We start from the raw sequence: 14682 nt of genomic DNA, 5'->3' as shown, positions 1-14682 counted from the left end.
AATGACTTTCGACTTCAGTTTGGGGTGCTCGTGTAAACCTCGGGGCAGCCCCAATGAAAAAGCCTGGGCTATGTGGACTACGCCTGAGAGTCAGAGAACAAAGCCCCAACGACCGTGAAAACACTCATGAGGGCAAGAATGTCTCTGGGGACAAGTTGCGTTTTCAAAAAGGGTACTAGTTTTTCATGAAGAAATCGTTTTTCAAAACATAATCAAGTTAAAGATATTTTCCTACATGGTATTTTTTTAAGCCAACCATTTGGAAGACAGGGATTCGCTTTCTATGGCACGAAGCATCTTCAAATGCTCTTGGAGAAATCTGAGCCAGTTAATGGTCTCGCTTACGGTTCACGGGCAGTGACAGGGCAACCCGGTATCTGAGTTCTGGAGGTCCCATCTAGGGACAGTGAGCCTCATGCTCTCCTCCCGCCCCTGGCTGACCTCTTCTAATTATGTGTGGCCCTTCTGTGGGTTCACAGAAGGACAGCAGACGCAGTGATGAAAGACATGGGCACCAATGGGAGACGAAGGGTATGCCATTTAATGGAACAGGAGCAGATGCTAACATGCCACAGCCTGTCAGGAGAGACTCTTTCCTGGCCTTGTGCTTGGTTTTTTTTTTTTTGTTTTTTTTTTTTGTTTTTTTGTTTTTTTTTTTTTAATTCTCTCCCCTCTTCTCTCCTCTGAGGAGCTTGACTAAGATCTGGCCGATAGAAAACTGTAATGTTTGCAAGCAACCTAAATTTGATTCGGGGCTGTCTAGATTTGGGTTCACATTCCCGTCTTCTGTGATAGAGAGTCAAAAGCATAATTTTTAGCTGGAGGCATGTATAAAATAAAACATATATTTTACTCTAGATATTTTTTAACAACACATAATGGGCATTTCTGGAAATATTTTCCCATTTTAACTTTTGTGGTTTTGGATGGGGAGAGCTGGTCCTAATTAAGTCTACTTTCTAACTTTTAAGAACGGCTCGATTTATCTTTAACATGGTTTTCATTTTTCCTCTTTCTGGTGCCTGCCTAAAGCCATTTGGGACCCTCCCCTCTCACATTCCCCAGGCAAGTCGGAGATTAGGTAAGCTTCTCCATGAGTCCCTACCACCCCGCCCCCAACCCCCAGTAGCACTGAACAATCAGCATCATCCCCAGGCGGCTCCAAGGCCAAGGTCACTGATACTCTCTGGAGGCAAATGGTTGGATGATTAGTCTGGTCTTTCTCTTTTCTTCAATTTTAACAAAAACAGATTACACTTATTGAACACCTACTTGTACGCAGAATAGCACTATAGTTAGGAAGTGGACTCCAGAGCCAGAGCTTACGATCTTGGACAACTTGCTTACCCTCTCTGTGTCTCTGTTTCCTTTCCTGCAAAATGGAACTAACGACAGCACCCAACTCACGGAGTTGTCATGGGAAGCAGATGCACTGATATTTAGAAGACAGCCTCGTCCACCCTAAGCACCGAGCACATGTTTGTTGTCCACCGTCATCACCTCCAATCACTGTCATTACCATCCTCCCCCTTCCCTTTGATGTCAGACCCCGGTCAAGAGCTTAAGGAATCAGAATTCAAGCTTGAGTTTGCTTGACCACAGATGCCCATGCTCCAAACCGATGTCTTTCCAACTTTGACTGTGAGCCACATAAGAAATACACCTTACTCTGTGATGCACTCTGATGTCTCTTAATAGGTTTCATTGCTTGGAAGTGCTGCTCATGAACAAATAACGGATTATGGGAACCCCCCTGCACCGCGCCCCCCTCCCCAGTTCCTGTGTTAAAATCGTGGCTCTTTACAACCTGCAGGTCAGCCCAGAATGAAAAAGGGTCAGCCCATGGTAAAGAGAAATAACCCAGGATATCAAGACTCAAGTCTTACTGGTGACACAGACCACTGTTCTGTGACCTCTCTGTGGCTACGTTTACTCCTCTTTCATTCATCCCATCAAGAGTGTTCTAAGTGAGGCCTCCCAGACCCCAGGATCCCATCAGGTGCTGCATAACGGTGTTGATCAGTCTTATAAAGCCCAGACAATACTTACAGACACTGTCTACTAAGCTCTTACTATGTGTCAGGTACAGGTTTTAAAACCCTCAAAATAAGGCACAATTATTATCCCTGTTTTACAGGTGGGGAAACTGAGGCACAAAATGAAAAAACTTGTCTACGGTCACACAGGATCTCTGCCCCTTAAACCCATGTCATTATTTTTGTTTCTCAAATCAGGAGAGAAAGCTTTTGGACAAATGTAAAGCATTCATATACAACTGTAGAGCATGAATATAAAAATAATGTATGTTATTTCTGGATTTTTTTTTTAAATCAAAGAAAAGTTTTAATTTAAACTTGACCATGAAATGTCTGAGGTGGCTTTTAAAAAGATTATTATTTAGAGAGAGACAGAGAGAGCGCACGTGAGTCAGGGAAGGGCAGAGAGAAGGAGAGAGAGAATCCCAAATGGGCTCTCCGATGACAGTGGGGCTTGATCCCACAAATAGTGAGATCATGATCATGACCTGAGCTGAAATGAAGAGTCAGATGCTTAACTAAACAAGCCATTCAGGTGCCCCACCAGTCTGAGGTTTTAATTTTCCAGTAGGCTATCCCGTCTGGTTACTGTGAACTAGGGCTGACAGGAAGGTGGTTTCTGTCCTTGTTGCCACAAGAGGAAAGGGGGTTTTGTACTTTTTCAATGGACTGAGTGATGGGAACAGCACTGGAAGACTGAAACGGTCTAGAAATGTCACTTTTCCATCTGAGGAGACGGAGGTTTGACCCCACACATCCTACAGTAAGTACAGCTAGCGTGCAAGACAGGATGGCAGAGGCATACGCGGAGCAGAGACCAGAGCGGTGGGGCGGTAAGGAAGCTATACACCCCAACCAGGCCAGGAAGGGTGTGATCGACGGTGCTGCTCAGAGCTGTCCAAATAGCCATTGAATTTGTCACTACCTGGACGACAGCGATGAGCAACTGGAGAAATGAACATGGCCTGGTGGAGGAAAGTTCCCTAACAAGTCTGGGTGTGCCCATATGTTAGCATATTATGTAGTCATTAAAAAAATCACCCGTGCAGATGTTCCACTTAATGGTGTCAAAGAAGAGCAAATTAAAGCATCAATGATATACCTTTCTTTTTTCCTATCTGATGCAAGTGTGATAATGCGGTGGACATGAAAGCAGCTTTCATCATAGTGTAGCTGATAAAATAAAGGTCAAACCTCACCGAGCTGAAAATAGTTTTCTGGTGATGGTGATCAGGCTCCCCGGTCGATAAGAGCCATCCTCCTTCCCCTGGCCCCTGCGTTATCCAGGTCACACGTGCTTCCCAGAGCCCCCAGTGAGTCTGTCTCTCTCGCCTGCACCCTGAAGCTGAGGCAGATTTGCTGACCATTCAAAGCACCCATGCTCAAGCTAGTGGTCATGCTTCTGGTCCCATTGGGAGCCTACAGCTCTTCCTCCTGTGTTAAAGCTTACTAAGGAAGTTTCCCTCATGTAGACACTCTGGAAAACAGTGTGGAGGTTCCTCAAAAAATTAAAAATAGATCTACCCTATGACTCAGCAATAGCGCTACTAGGAATTTACCCAAGGGATACAGGAGTGCTGATGCATAGGGGCATTTGTACCCCAATGTTTACAGCAGCACTTTCAAGAGCCAAATTATGGGAAGAGCCTAAATGTCCAACGATTGATGAATGGATAAAGAATATGTGGTTTACATATACAATGGAATACTCCTTGGTAACGAGAAAGAATGAAATCGGGCCATTTGCAGCAAAGTGGACGGATCTGGAGGGTATTATGTCCAGTGAAGTAAGTCAGTCAGAGAAGGACAGATATTGTATGTTTTCACTCATATGTGGATCTTGAAAAACTTAACAGAAGACTATGGGGAGGGGGACAAAAATTACAAATGGAAAGGGAGGGAGGCAAAACATAAGAGACTCTTAAATACAGAGCACAAACTAAGGGTTGTCGGGGTGTGGGGGAGAGGGGAAAGTAGGTGATGGGCACTGAGGAGGGCACTTGTTGGGATGAGCACTGGGTAGTATACGGAAGTCAGTTTGACAATAAATTATATTTTAAAAAAAGGAAGTTTCCCTCAGATATTTGTTGATCACCTTAGGTTTTATGCGTAAGTATATAATGATACCTTATCCTGCTAATGGTGGTTTGTTATCCACATCAGAACACGAGCCTCACCTTTCCTGGTGCACAAGTGGCACGCACATCCAGGCCCCCAAAGACATGCAATTTGGGGAAAGGAGAAGCAGGAGATAAACAGGTCTATCATTTCCAGTAAGCATTTACCCAAAATATGAAAACAGACTCGGGCACAGAGCATCTGTACAACAAAATCAAAATCCTCTCTCTCTCTCTCTCTCTCTCTCTCTCTCTCTCTCTTTCAGGTGGGCTGTGCTTGGTTTGGGGTCCTGGGCTCAAGCATGAACTGCAGAGACACTGGAGTAGGTATAAAAAAGAACAACCTAAATGGGCACAGTTCTCAGAAATTTACCCCGGGAGAAGAGGTTTATGGGGCTTTAGAAAGAAGACACAAAGGACATTTCCTCCAGAATCATCCTAGGTAAGGAGAAACATGAGTTGATTGTAGGGCTGTAGACAAGGCTCACACGGCAACAAAGGGATGTCAGTTGGACCAGAGGCAGGATCTGACAGGCTGGTAATTGCAACAACACCCCATGGCAAGGTTTTGTTTAGCATCTGGGTGCAAGGACCCCCATCTTTGCTGCACCACTCAGGGGAGGATACTATGAGAATACTGAGGCACTGATACAGTCTTCAAGGACTCTTGGACACAAAGGCTCTCTCTAAGGCATACCAATGTGGTCAAGAGCTTTGGGGCCAGACTGCCTGGGCTGGAATCCATACTGTGAGCCCATGGACCAATCAGTTCTCTGTCTCAGTTTCCTCACCTGCAAAATGAGGATAGCAATAACACCTACTTCAAAGGACGATTGTGTAGAATAAACCAGGTCATCCACATATAGCACTTATAGGAGAGCTGGCTTGTAGGAAGAGTTCAAATATATGTCAGTTACTATTATTTATATTAGTTTTTTTTCCTCTTTATAGGAATAATCATGTTCCCTGTGGAGAGTTTGGGAATGACTAACAGGTAACAGAAGTAAGAAAAATATCCTCACTTCCTTCAACCTTCTCTGGGAATTCGTAACCAAAGAATAAATACCATTTTAAAAGCTATTTTTTCCTTCCCAGAGGTGATCAACACCAGGGATTCAGGCTGGGCTATGGATGGCTCAGCCTCGCTTCTTGGCTCACGGGTCCCTGAAGATCTGTTCTACTCACTGTGTTGTTGATGTGATGCCTAAGTCACCTGGAGCCTGGGCCAGCGGTTCTGCTCATCCTCCTCTAAATGGTTTCTAATTTCTTTCTCTTTAAAAAATTTTAAATTTAGCCAATCTATTTTGCACGTGTTTTAATAGTTTATGTGACCTCACATCTTTTTTTGGAAGGACACAGGGTCTATGTTATAAATACCGTTATTTTATTCAACTAGAGCCGACCTGCCAAGAGAAGTAGGATGCACCTTCCAAGACGTTCTCTGCAGCTGGGCAGACTCAAGCTGCTTCTTCCTCAGTTGGCCCTGCTTGCAAGGTGCTTTCCCAGATCTTGACCAAAAGCCTGCCCTCTGCTACTCACACGCAAACCCCAGTGGTGGACATATGGGCAGGGTGGATCCTGTGTAGACTTCACAAAGATGCTTTGTATGGGTTCCAGCATTCTCCAATCAATGAAGTGCAAATCTCTAGGAGACAAATGGTGACCTGGGTTTCCCCAGACATGCTGGTGATGAAGGAATTGACACTTTGAGTATGCCATGTTCCTCAAAGAGACGAGGCAAGGGACCCGAATCAGAGAGACGAGAGACCACTGTAAGCAGAGTAAGAACACTGGACGTGTAGGAGATGTGGGAATTCTGAAGGTGGACCCCCCCACCCCCCCGACCTTGCCCAGTCCTATGAGTCAGATGGAGGTGAAGAACATGCTCAGGAGTCTGGGAATCTGGGAAAAAGATGATAGGGCAGGGAAACCACTATTAATAAGAGGAGATATTAGCTCATTGAAAATTAACTGGAGCATAGGTGATAGATAAAGTGAGCCAAGTAATAAATCGCTTCCACACAAAGGAGAAGTGAGAGCGTCATTAGCTCTGTGCTTAGGAGCAGAGGACCTGCTCCCTGGATGGCAGGACTCTGAAGTAAGAGCAAGCATTCTCCAGTTTGCCTCCCACGTTAATCAAAATGGATGAGAGGAAATTGATGGAGAAGCATGTTGACAACAAGGTTCCAGCCTTCTGGGAAAGGAAACAAAAAGGTCCAGGGAGGTCAAAATAAAGCAACCGATAAAGTAAAGATGGAAGAGGAAGGAAAACAATGGAATGCACCCTTCAGACACTCACGAGACAATTTAGCAGCTGTAAGTCCACGGGACCTTCATTAACGAGAAGGTTCCCTGAGGATTAATGATGATGAGAATGGTATGAAGAATAGCCACCACTCACAGGCCTCACCATGTCTGCACAGTGTTATAAATACCTTTTCATCACTTGGCATATTTACACATTTAAGATTCACAACTGATATAGGTACTATTATCATCATACTCATTTTACTGGGAAAAAAGAACAAAACAACAAAATTGAGGCACGGAGAGGATAATTGCATGCTTGGGACCAATAGCCAGCAAATAACTAACGTGGGATCTGAACCCAGGTAGGCTAATGCCTGGAGGGGTGCCCCTCACAACTGCACTAGCCTGCTTCTTGGGAAGAGCAGGTTGAAAAGGGAGGGCATGGGCATCAGGCACAGTACAATGTAAAGACCCCAATGACCACGTTTAAAAGAACAAGGAGATGTAAACCGTATCAGGTCATTGAGCTGACTTGACATCAGGCCACCAGCCCCTGGGAAAAGAGGGCAGGTTAGGAAGCAGCTTTTAACCAACCAGCCATTATTTTGTTTTAACTTGAGTTTAAAGAGTCTTAGTACAGATGAAGAAGGAAATCAGCTAAATTTCTAAAACAGATACACCTCTTGCAATTTATAGGCAAGGAAGAGAATCCAAGATTTATGCTAGCTGAGATGTCCAGGGAGTGGAGGACTTGATGAGAAGAAAAATGACAGCCAGAGAACAGTGATGCTGGCCATGTTTCTGAAAGGCCCAGGAACCCAGCTGGGGCGTCCAGGTGGTTCTCTTCAACAACCCTTTGGGAAATAGGACAGACTGAGGGACAGAAACATTTGTGTCTCAATGGTGAAACTGCAGAAAGAACCCTGGACAAATCAGGGAGGGTGAGGGCAGAGAACCATGGCCCTGCACGGAGATACCACAGAGAAAGGAAAGAACAAGGATCAAGGCAGGAACTCATGGGAAGTGACAATTTAATTAAGGACAGTCTGCCTACATTCATGCAAAGGCAGCCATGTCGAACAAATCTGATTTATTGAGGAAGTAACAAGAAGACAGACGGGGTTAAGTCTTGGGCATAAGGAAAGCTTTTGATACAGTGCCGAAGGCTGAATCCGTGCGGGAAAGAAGCGTGTGTACTGCTGGCAGTGTGGCCAGGATGGGGAAGGCTGAGACGGCCCAGGAAATGCACTGCCAGCCGTGCAAATGGGAGGTGGGCCTGCTAAGCCCTGGACTGCTCTTTAAAAAAAAAGGGCTAGCCCATGGTGTCCCTACAAGTGCACTGTGTCCCTGACTTTGTGGTGGGCAGAGCCTTCTGCTGTCTGGCCAGGCTCCCCTGAGGGCAGCAACGTCCCATAAACGGCACTGAGGAAGGGTCTGGATTAATCCACAGCAGAAGGGACCAGACAGGAGCTGGTTTTGGCCAAATGCACAAAGCAGGCCTATCTGCAGTTTTTCCAACCAGCAGGAGAGTTATAAACCCCAAATGCCATCAAAAGGGCCCATTGTCTCCATGTCCCTGCAGTGGCCACCTCCTAGGATGGCCTCCAGGTACAGAAGTGGGTACAGTGGAGCTCCCTCCTCACCAGTCACTTACCACATCATCCCGGTCTTCCCACTCTACCTCCGAGAGGTCAACGCTACTGTAGTTAGGTTTCCTTCGCTTTTTTCCTTCCTCGTACTGGCAGGGGGAAAAGGAAAAGAAAACAAAATATTTCCATGAGATCAGCAGCCATGGCAGCCTTTATCTCCCCAAGCCCCGTTTCTCTGACAGGAACCATGAGTAGAGAGATATTGGTGAGAAGCCTGGCAGGGCACAGTCCTAGGGGTTTTAATAGCAGGGAAGCCGAGGCCAGTCGCTCTGAGCTGGGGAATAACAAGTCAACTCTACTTGATATGAATTTACCTACTGGACTCATTGGCTCCAAACACGCCAGAAACCAAGCAAAATTTCCCCTCTGCCTGGATGGTATGTGTGTGGAATGGGGGAGATCCTTCTCTACTCCTAAGTTTCAAAGACCACCCCTTCATGACATAGGAAAGGGCTTTGTAGACAGTTTACCAAACATCTAGTCATAACCCTTTGTTTTATAGTTCTCCCACCCCTACCTCCTGTCCCAAAGCTACCCCCTAATTCCTTGGCTAGGAAACAAAAGTACTGATCTCCACAGTTGGGCTCAACATCCTGGTACCATTTTGTAGACACACAGAACCTTCTCTACTTGCTATCATGCTGTCTATAGCAGTACTGAGCTAAGCGCAGCTCCTTTACCTGGAGTAGATGTGGGTACTGGGAATCCCTGTCAGATTTAACAGCCATTAGGGCATTTCTCTGGAAAAGCTGATGAGTGCATTAATAACTGGGGAAGTGGTTTTCATTTTTTCTCCCTAGATCACTGGTGTTAGTCACCCTGCAAGCCTACCATTTTACCAACTGGATGTTCCTGTGTCTGGATGGTCCTGTGTCTCAGGGCCTTTAATGCTGGTTGTGGGGATGTTTATAATGTAGGAAAGTCTGCCCTCTACTGCAGGCTAAAGATAAGCAGCCCCTTTACAAGTTCATAAGATGTGGCTGATGGCATACTAGAAAAAAATATGTATGTATGTATAGCCTTTTTCTTTTTTGATTTTATCTCTAAACTGGTCATCTTTGGATTGAATTGGTAAGATTTTAAACGAGATGCAGTGTCACTGTAAGTGTGTTAAGACCATAAAACCACAGGTTACCATTTTGGACACTGCTTGGCTACTGCAGAGACAAGGTGCTGAAGGCACATGGGTGTGAAGGAGAGACTCACTGCCAGTGTGTTGAACCAAACAGGTCTAAATGGGCCCCCAGTGGAACCCAGGGAACAGAGGCCAGACAGGGTAGTCACTGTAAAGCCAAACAGGGCCCAGTGGCTTTCCTCCTCTCTTGTTTTCCCTGTCAAGTGTATTTCAGGAGTGCTGAGACCTCTCTGGAAAGTGGTCTTTCCACTTTCCACTTCCTGAGTGGAAGGCTGCATTGGCTCCAAGGGGCAATGGGCTCAGATCACCCAGGTCAACCACTCTTCCTCTCCCGGCTCTCAGGCTTTCCAATGAGCAGCTGTTCATGGCCAGTTTTACGACATCGGATCCACTGCAGATGAAGAGGGAGGGAAGTGGTTCCCTGCAAAGATGCTGTAAATGACAGCAGATTCATGGCTGGATCCTGTTACGGAAAATTCGTGTGCTCACAGAAGCTCTGGCCCTGGCAAGTGCCAGGCTGGGGCCAAGTGGGAGGAACAGGAATGAGGTCCATGGGGTTGTCACCCACAGCTTTCAGTGAGGAGGTGTGATGGGGAAGGGGGCACATGATGCTAAGTAAGACTCCACATGTCCCTTCGAGCAGCAAGAGTCAGACACTCTTGGGCCTCTGTTAACTGCCTAACGGCCCCCATGTTCCATTTCAGTAAGAACCCTACTCCTAAGAGCCAGGAGGAACACCAGAAGCTCATGCAGCCCAGCCTCTGGCCACTAAGGGCAAAGCCTTTACAGTTTCTTGGGCCATGTAACACTAGGTCTACACCATCTTTTTGTGAGAAGCACTTCCTTTGGTCATTACAAAATTCTCCTTTATTTATTTACTCAAATACATTTATTGGACCCCTAGTAAGGACCAGGTACTAAGGATATAAATAAAGCCAGCTAAATAGCCTTTCTTTCTTTTCCAAGGACTCGCTCGCAGTTCATCACTCTTAATTCTGCTCCACCCCCCCCCCCCCCCGAAGGTCAATGTATTGCCCACCATACATATTGGAAAAGAGCCCATCACAAGTTCAATAACAAATTCCATGACACATTAGATAACATGATATAACTAGAGTGTGCAGGACATCCCCACTCACCACCAGCCCCCGACCAAATTTTCGTGTCTGAGCATCATGCTATTTCAGCCACTCCTAAAGAAACTCAGGAAGACTGCCGAGGTCCTGAGCACCAAAAGTATCCACTTGTCTTTTGTTAGACAAAGTGTTTCTGCCACTTACTGGGCACATGATCTTGCACAAGGGGCCCAGTGGCTTCATGTTCCCCTTTTCTCACTTGCAAAATAAGAGAAACAATAGTGCCTCTGTGGCAATGGTAGATTGAGAGAATGAACTAGATAGTGTGTATAAATTGACAAACACATTTCTGGCATAGAATAAATCCTTAATATGCTAGCATGATTCCTGAGACCCATCATCTTGGCCAACAAGATCATGGGTCTTGTTGTATACAGTTGGCTTCTACGTCATTTCCTTGAAATGAAGGAGACACAGTCAGTGATTCTGCTCTGCAAACCATAGGCAGGAAGGAGGTGTTTGTTGAAGATGGTTGTGTCAGAGAGTCACAGTCATGCACCTCCTCCTGGTGTGTATCTTAAGCACCAAGACTTGCATACTATATACCTCATCTGGGACTTGAGACTCTCGCAGCAGAAAAATCCATACCTGTGCTAAAGCACCCAAGTCCTTTTAGATGGTATTTGGCAATTTTCTAATGCTTAGAGAAGCCTGGCCTTCTGACCACTCCCAGCTGTCAAACACTCAAGAAATTCAGTACATTGCACTTTTGATATTCAGAGAACCTGGAGAGTTTAGAGCGTGAGGTGAAGAAGCACTCCCAGTGTATTGGTCCACAAGCCAGTGAGTCTAAATAAGTTAGTTTCATTGAAGGAAACAGGCAGGACTGGGGATACTTGCTCTGGAACTCCATTTTAGGAATGACTCTCTCTCTCCTCTCTCAAAAATCAATAAACACTAAAAAAGAAAAAAAGAAGGAAAAAATAAAAGAAAAAAAAGAAGGAAAAAAAAAAAGAAAAAAAAAAAAGGAATGCCCCACCACAATGTCTGCTTAACCAGGTATGTGAAACCAGTCTGAAAGACTTCCCATTTGGGTCTTTGTTAATGGTCTCCCATTAGAGATCAAGCAGTAATGTAGCAGAGTGATTACTCTGAGCGAGAGAAGGAAAAGTCAGTGGCTGTTGCATAAGACAAAACAGATTGAGGGTGGTAAGTAAACTCAAGTATAATGACCCTAGATCCACCTTTATTTTTTCTCCCATTTAGAAAGCACATTGGAAGGCTAGAGATTAGACTTCCAAGAGGAAGACATCTGTGCTGTGCACTGCCCCCACCCATCCCTCACATTTTCCAGGGCAATCACCTTGCTTTATTCCAGGGGAAGACCTTGGGCCCTATGCTCCATAAATATAGTTCTTGGGAAAGCAAGACCATCCTGGTTCAGAGGTGGGCAAGTGACGTGAGCATGTAAGGAGACCCACATCTCTCCAGGACACAGAGATTGGTTCAGAGCTGGGTATATAACTCATGCCAACCCAGATGAGACCCAATCTAGGATGCTTTCTTGGATTTATCCGGATAAAAGAGCTGTGCATCCACTAGCATCATTAAGGTGGTAGGACGTGAACTTGAGCTCCTCATAAACATCTCTGCTTCTGCTTGGAGAGAGCCTTCCTGAGAATGAAGCCAGTTCAGAGAAAGCAGAGAAGAGACAGGAAGAGAGTCCTGAAAACATGGTGGGTGTGCCTGGATCAAGCTGTGACTGAAATCTTTATGCCCTTAGATGTTTCAGGTACCAACACATTCTCTCCACATTACCTCCTTCCCTTTCTAAAGATGTTGTTTTAAAGCTGGTTTGGGTTTCAAACATAAGTAGTCACTGGAGTTGTGATTTGTATATATTTAATGCCTTTATTATTTTCCTTGTAAATTAACCACTTTTAAAGTACATTTTAAGTGAAGTGTTCCTAACGGTTCTTTAGGAACATGTGATTTGCAAAATACCTCACTGTTAATCAAGATAGACTACTGTGTTTGAGCATGGCTGATCCCCTACTTTCTCCCCGAGAGGACACACGGGAGGCCACAGTGTAAGAGTGACAGAACGAGAAGTAAATCTGACTCCCAGGCCAGATCTCCCCTATCCCGTGGGATTCAGCCTGTGACACATCCCGGATCCACCAGCCCCACTCCCTGCTTCCCTGCGTGAGGATCTCGTTACTGGGGCTGAGGCATCGGATATGGCATTTGTTAGTGTATCTATAAACTGTAACTTCCTTTGAAAATGTGATTAACGAATTGCGAACGGTTTCCAAAGGTTTATAAACAGATACTTTGAGAGCCACGGGTAGGTTTGTAGTTTTTGGTGCCTGTTTTATGAAAAAAATATGTGGGGGAGAATTTAATAAGGAAAGATATTCTGTGCTATGAAATACTTTGAGGTGGAGTTTCAAATAAAGGCCAGATGTGGTGAACACACAAACCAGCCCGTGGCCTAGGAGGATGGGACAAGATGGGCACCCATCTGAGGGGCAAGCTGGAGCCATACAGGAGCTGCCTTATGTGCCTGAACCTGCCAGGTAGGGGTTAACTGGGTGCTCCTGAGTGTTCTCATGGGTTATCTAGAGATGGACTTTGGAAGCATAATGGGACGGGCTGAGGTGATGGCCATGTTCATGTGAGTTTGAAAAAAAAAATGCCTTTGCTTTTTTTTCTGTGTGTGTGTGTTGGGGGGGGGGGGAAGGGCCAGAGGAGATCAGCTACACACATCCACACAGCCTCTGCGAAACAAATATTGTGTATGCTAATAATTGATAAATTGTACGTGCTGCTCCACACTGCCAACAGGAAGGAAGGAGATGGGGTGGGAGGCCCACAACTGGAGAGGAAGAAACCTTGCCCAAAGCTAATGCCATCTGGTGCAGGGGTGTGGCCAAGGGCAGGGAGCCAGCCATTGTCTGGGCAGATGTTCTCTCCCAAGGAAAGCACGGTCCTCAGCTGGTGAACACCTTCGCCATCTCCTCCGAGGCCCGCGTCTCCTCTTGTCTGAGAGGCTGAAGTGGTCCTTTCAAGGAGAAGGAAAGGAGACACATCTTCTCTCCTCCATGCACAAGACAGCAGGGCCTGATGGCCACCAGGCATGTCATTCCTTCACTCCCTCAGCCATTCGTTCCCTTATTTGCTCATTTACACACCCACATACCCCAAAATACTGTTGGATACTGAACATTTATCAGGTCCTGAGGTCCCCAGGTGAGCCTGGGGAAAGCATGGAGAAGCTGTCTGAGAATGGTCATTTCCTGCACTCAGGTTGTAGACGGTGGTTCACTGCTCATCAATCAGGGTGGTCAGAAGAGCAGTAGAGAGCAGGGCCCTAGAGTCAGACTCCGGTTCTAGTCACACACACACTGTGTGCTCCAGGGCCGGTGTGCGTTTCTCTGAGCCCACGTTGCTCATCTGTAGGATGCAGGTAATAGCATTCAGCTCACAGGGCTGGGATGAGAAGCAAATGGGTACACACATGGTTGAGTAGGGGTATGTCTTGGCAAACAGTCTCAAGAAATGCCTACTCGGCAAACACCAATAACTGCCAAGGTCATTACTGACACCTGAGATGTGGCAGCACCTGCCTCAGCCCTGGAAAGTATGCTCATGGGATCAAAGGTTTCTTAATAGTACAGTCCTTTTAAAAAGAGGCAGTTCAACCTGACATCGTGGTCCATTCTTCTCAAGGTCAAAGCAAGGGTCTCAAACACAAGGTCTCCGGTTGCCATGGCACATAGCCTTAGAGGAGGTGGCCCAAGGGAATGGGAGTCTCAGTGGAAACACAGTATCAGTGACTCCTGTCTACAATCCAAATGGTTTCAGCTTTGGCTGTTTTTTAAGGTGTTTTGTTTTGTTTTTTTCTCTCTCTCCCTTGATTATCCATGTAACAACTGCTCACTGTAGAAAATTTGGAAAATACTGAAAAGTGAAGGAATTGAAAAAAAAAATATTGTGTTCACTATCACGATACAGGCCATGCAGGGATCCCCACCCACCATTCTGCTATCTGTTCCAAAGGGAAAGTACTTTGAAGTAGTTACAGCTTTCAGTCTTCTAAGTTCATTGTTTCTCCAACAAGGAATTCATAAAATGTAGCAACCAATCTGTTCTGCTTTCCAAGTGACTGCCTTTAGCAAAACAGAAAAAAAAAAAAGCAAATGTTTTCTGACGGCTACCTTCCCCCTCACCTCCTAGCATTCCTCAGGAAGAGTGAATGCGCTTCTTCCAGGAGCCGTGCTAAATGGTGTGCCTATCTCCATGGAAGGATAACCACTTCACAGACACACAAACGCAGAGCCCAGGGATGCAGGCCACGTGGTGGCATGGCTAACTGGCAGTGGAACTGGGATTCCACCCCATCTTTGCCTGGTTGCC

The 14682-nt window shown here is 45.8% G+C and overlaps 1 protein-coding gene across 3 annotated transcripts in view; it reads right to left on the bottom strand.

Annotated features, from left to right (window-relative positions):
* CACNA2D3 (calcium voltage-gated channel auxiliary subunit alpha2delta 3) overlaps nt 1-14682 on the bottom strand; it is an 860144-nt gene that overhangs the window by 177696 nt on the left and 667766 nt on the right. For all 3 annotated transcript variants that reach the window (XM_043587660.1, XM_043587659.1, XM_043587661.1), the window contains one exon: nt 8058-8141. In XM_043587660.1, coding sequence (XP_043443595.1) covers nt 8058-8141 — 84 coding nt within the window. The remainder of the gene's footprint in view (nt 1-8057; nt 8142-14682) is intronic.

The sequence above is a fragment of the Prionailurus bengalensis genome, chromosome A2, assembly GCF_016509475.1.
Source record: "Prionailurus bengalensis isolate Pbe53 chromosome A2, Fcat_Pben_1.1_paternal_pri, whole genome shotgun sequence".
NCBI lineage: Eukaryota > Metazoa > Chordata > Mammalia > Carnivora > Felidae > Prionailurus > Prionailurus bengalensis.
Note: the sequence above shows the minus strand (reverse complement) of the source record. Positions and strands in the feature narration are given on the sequence as shown.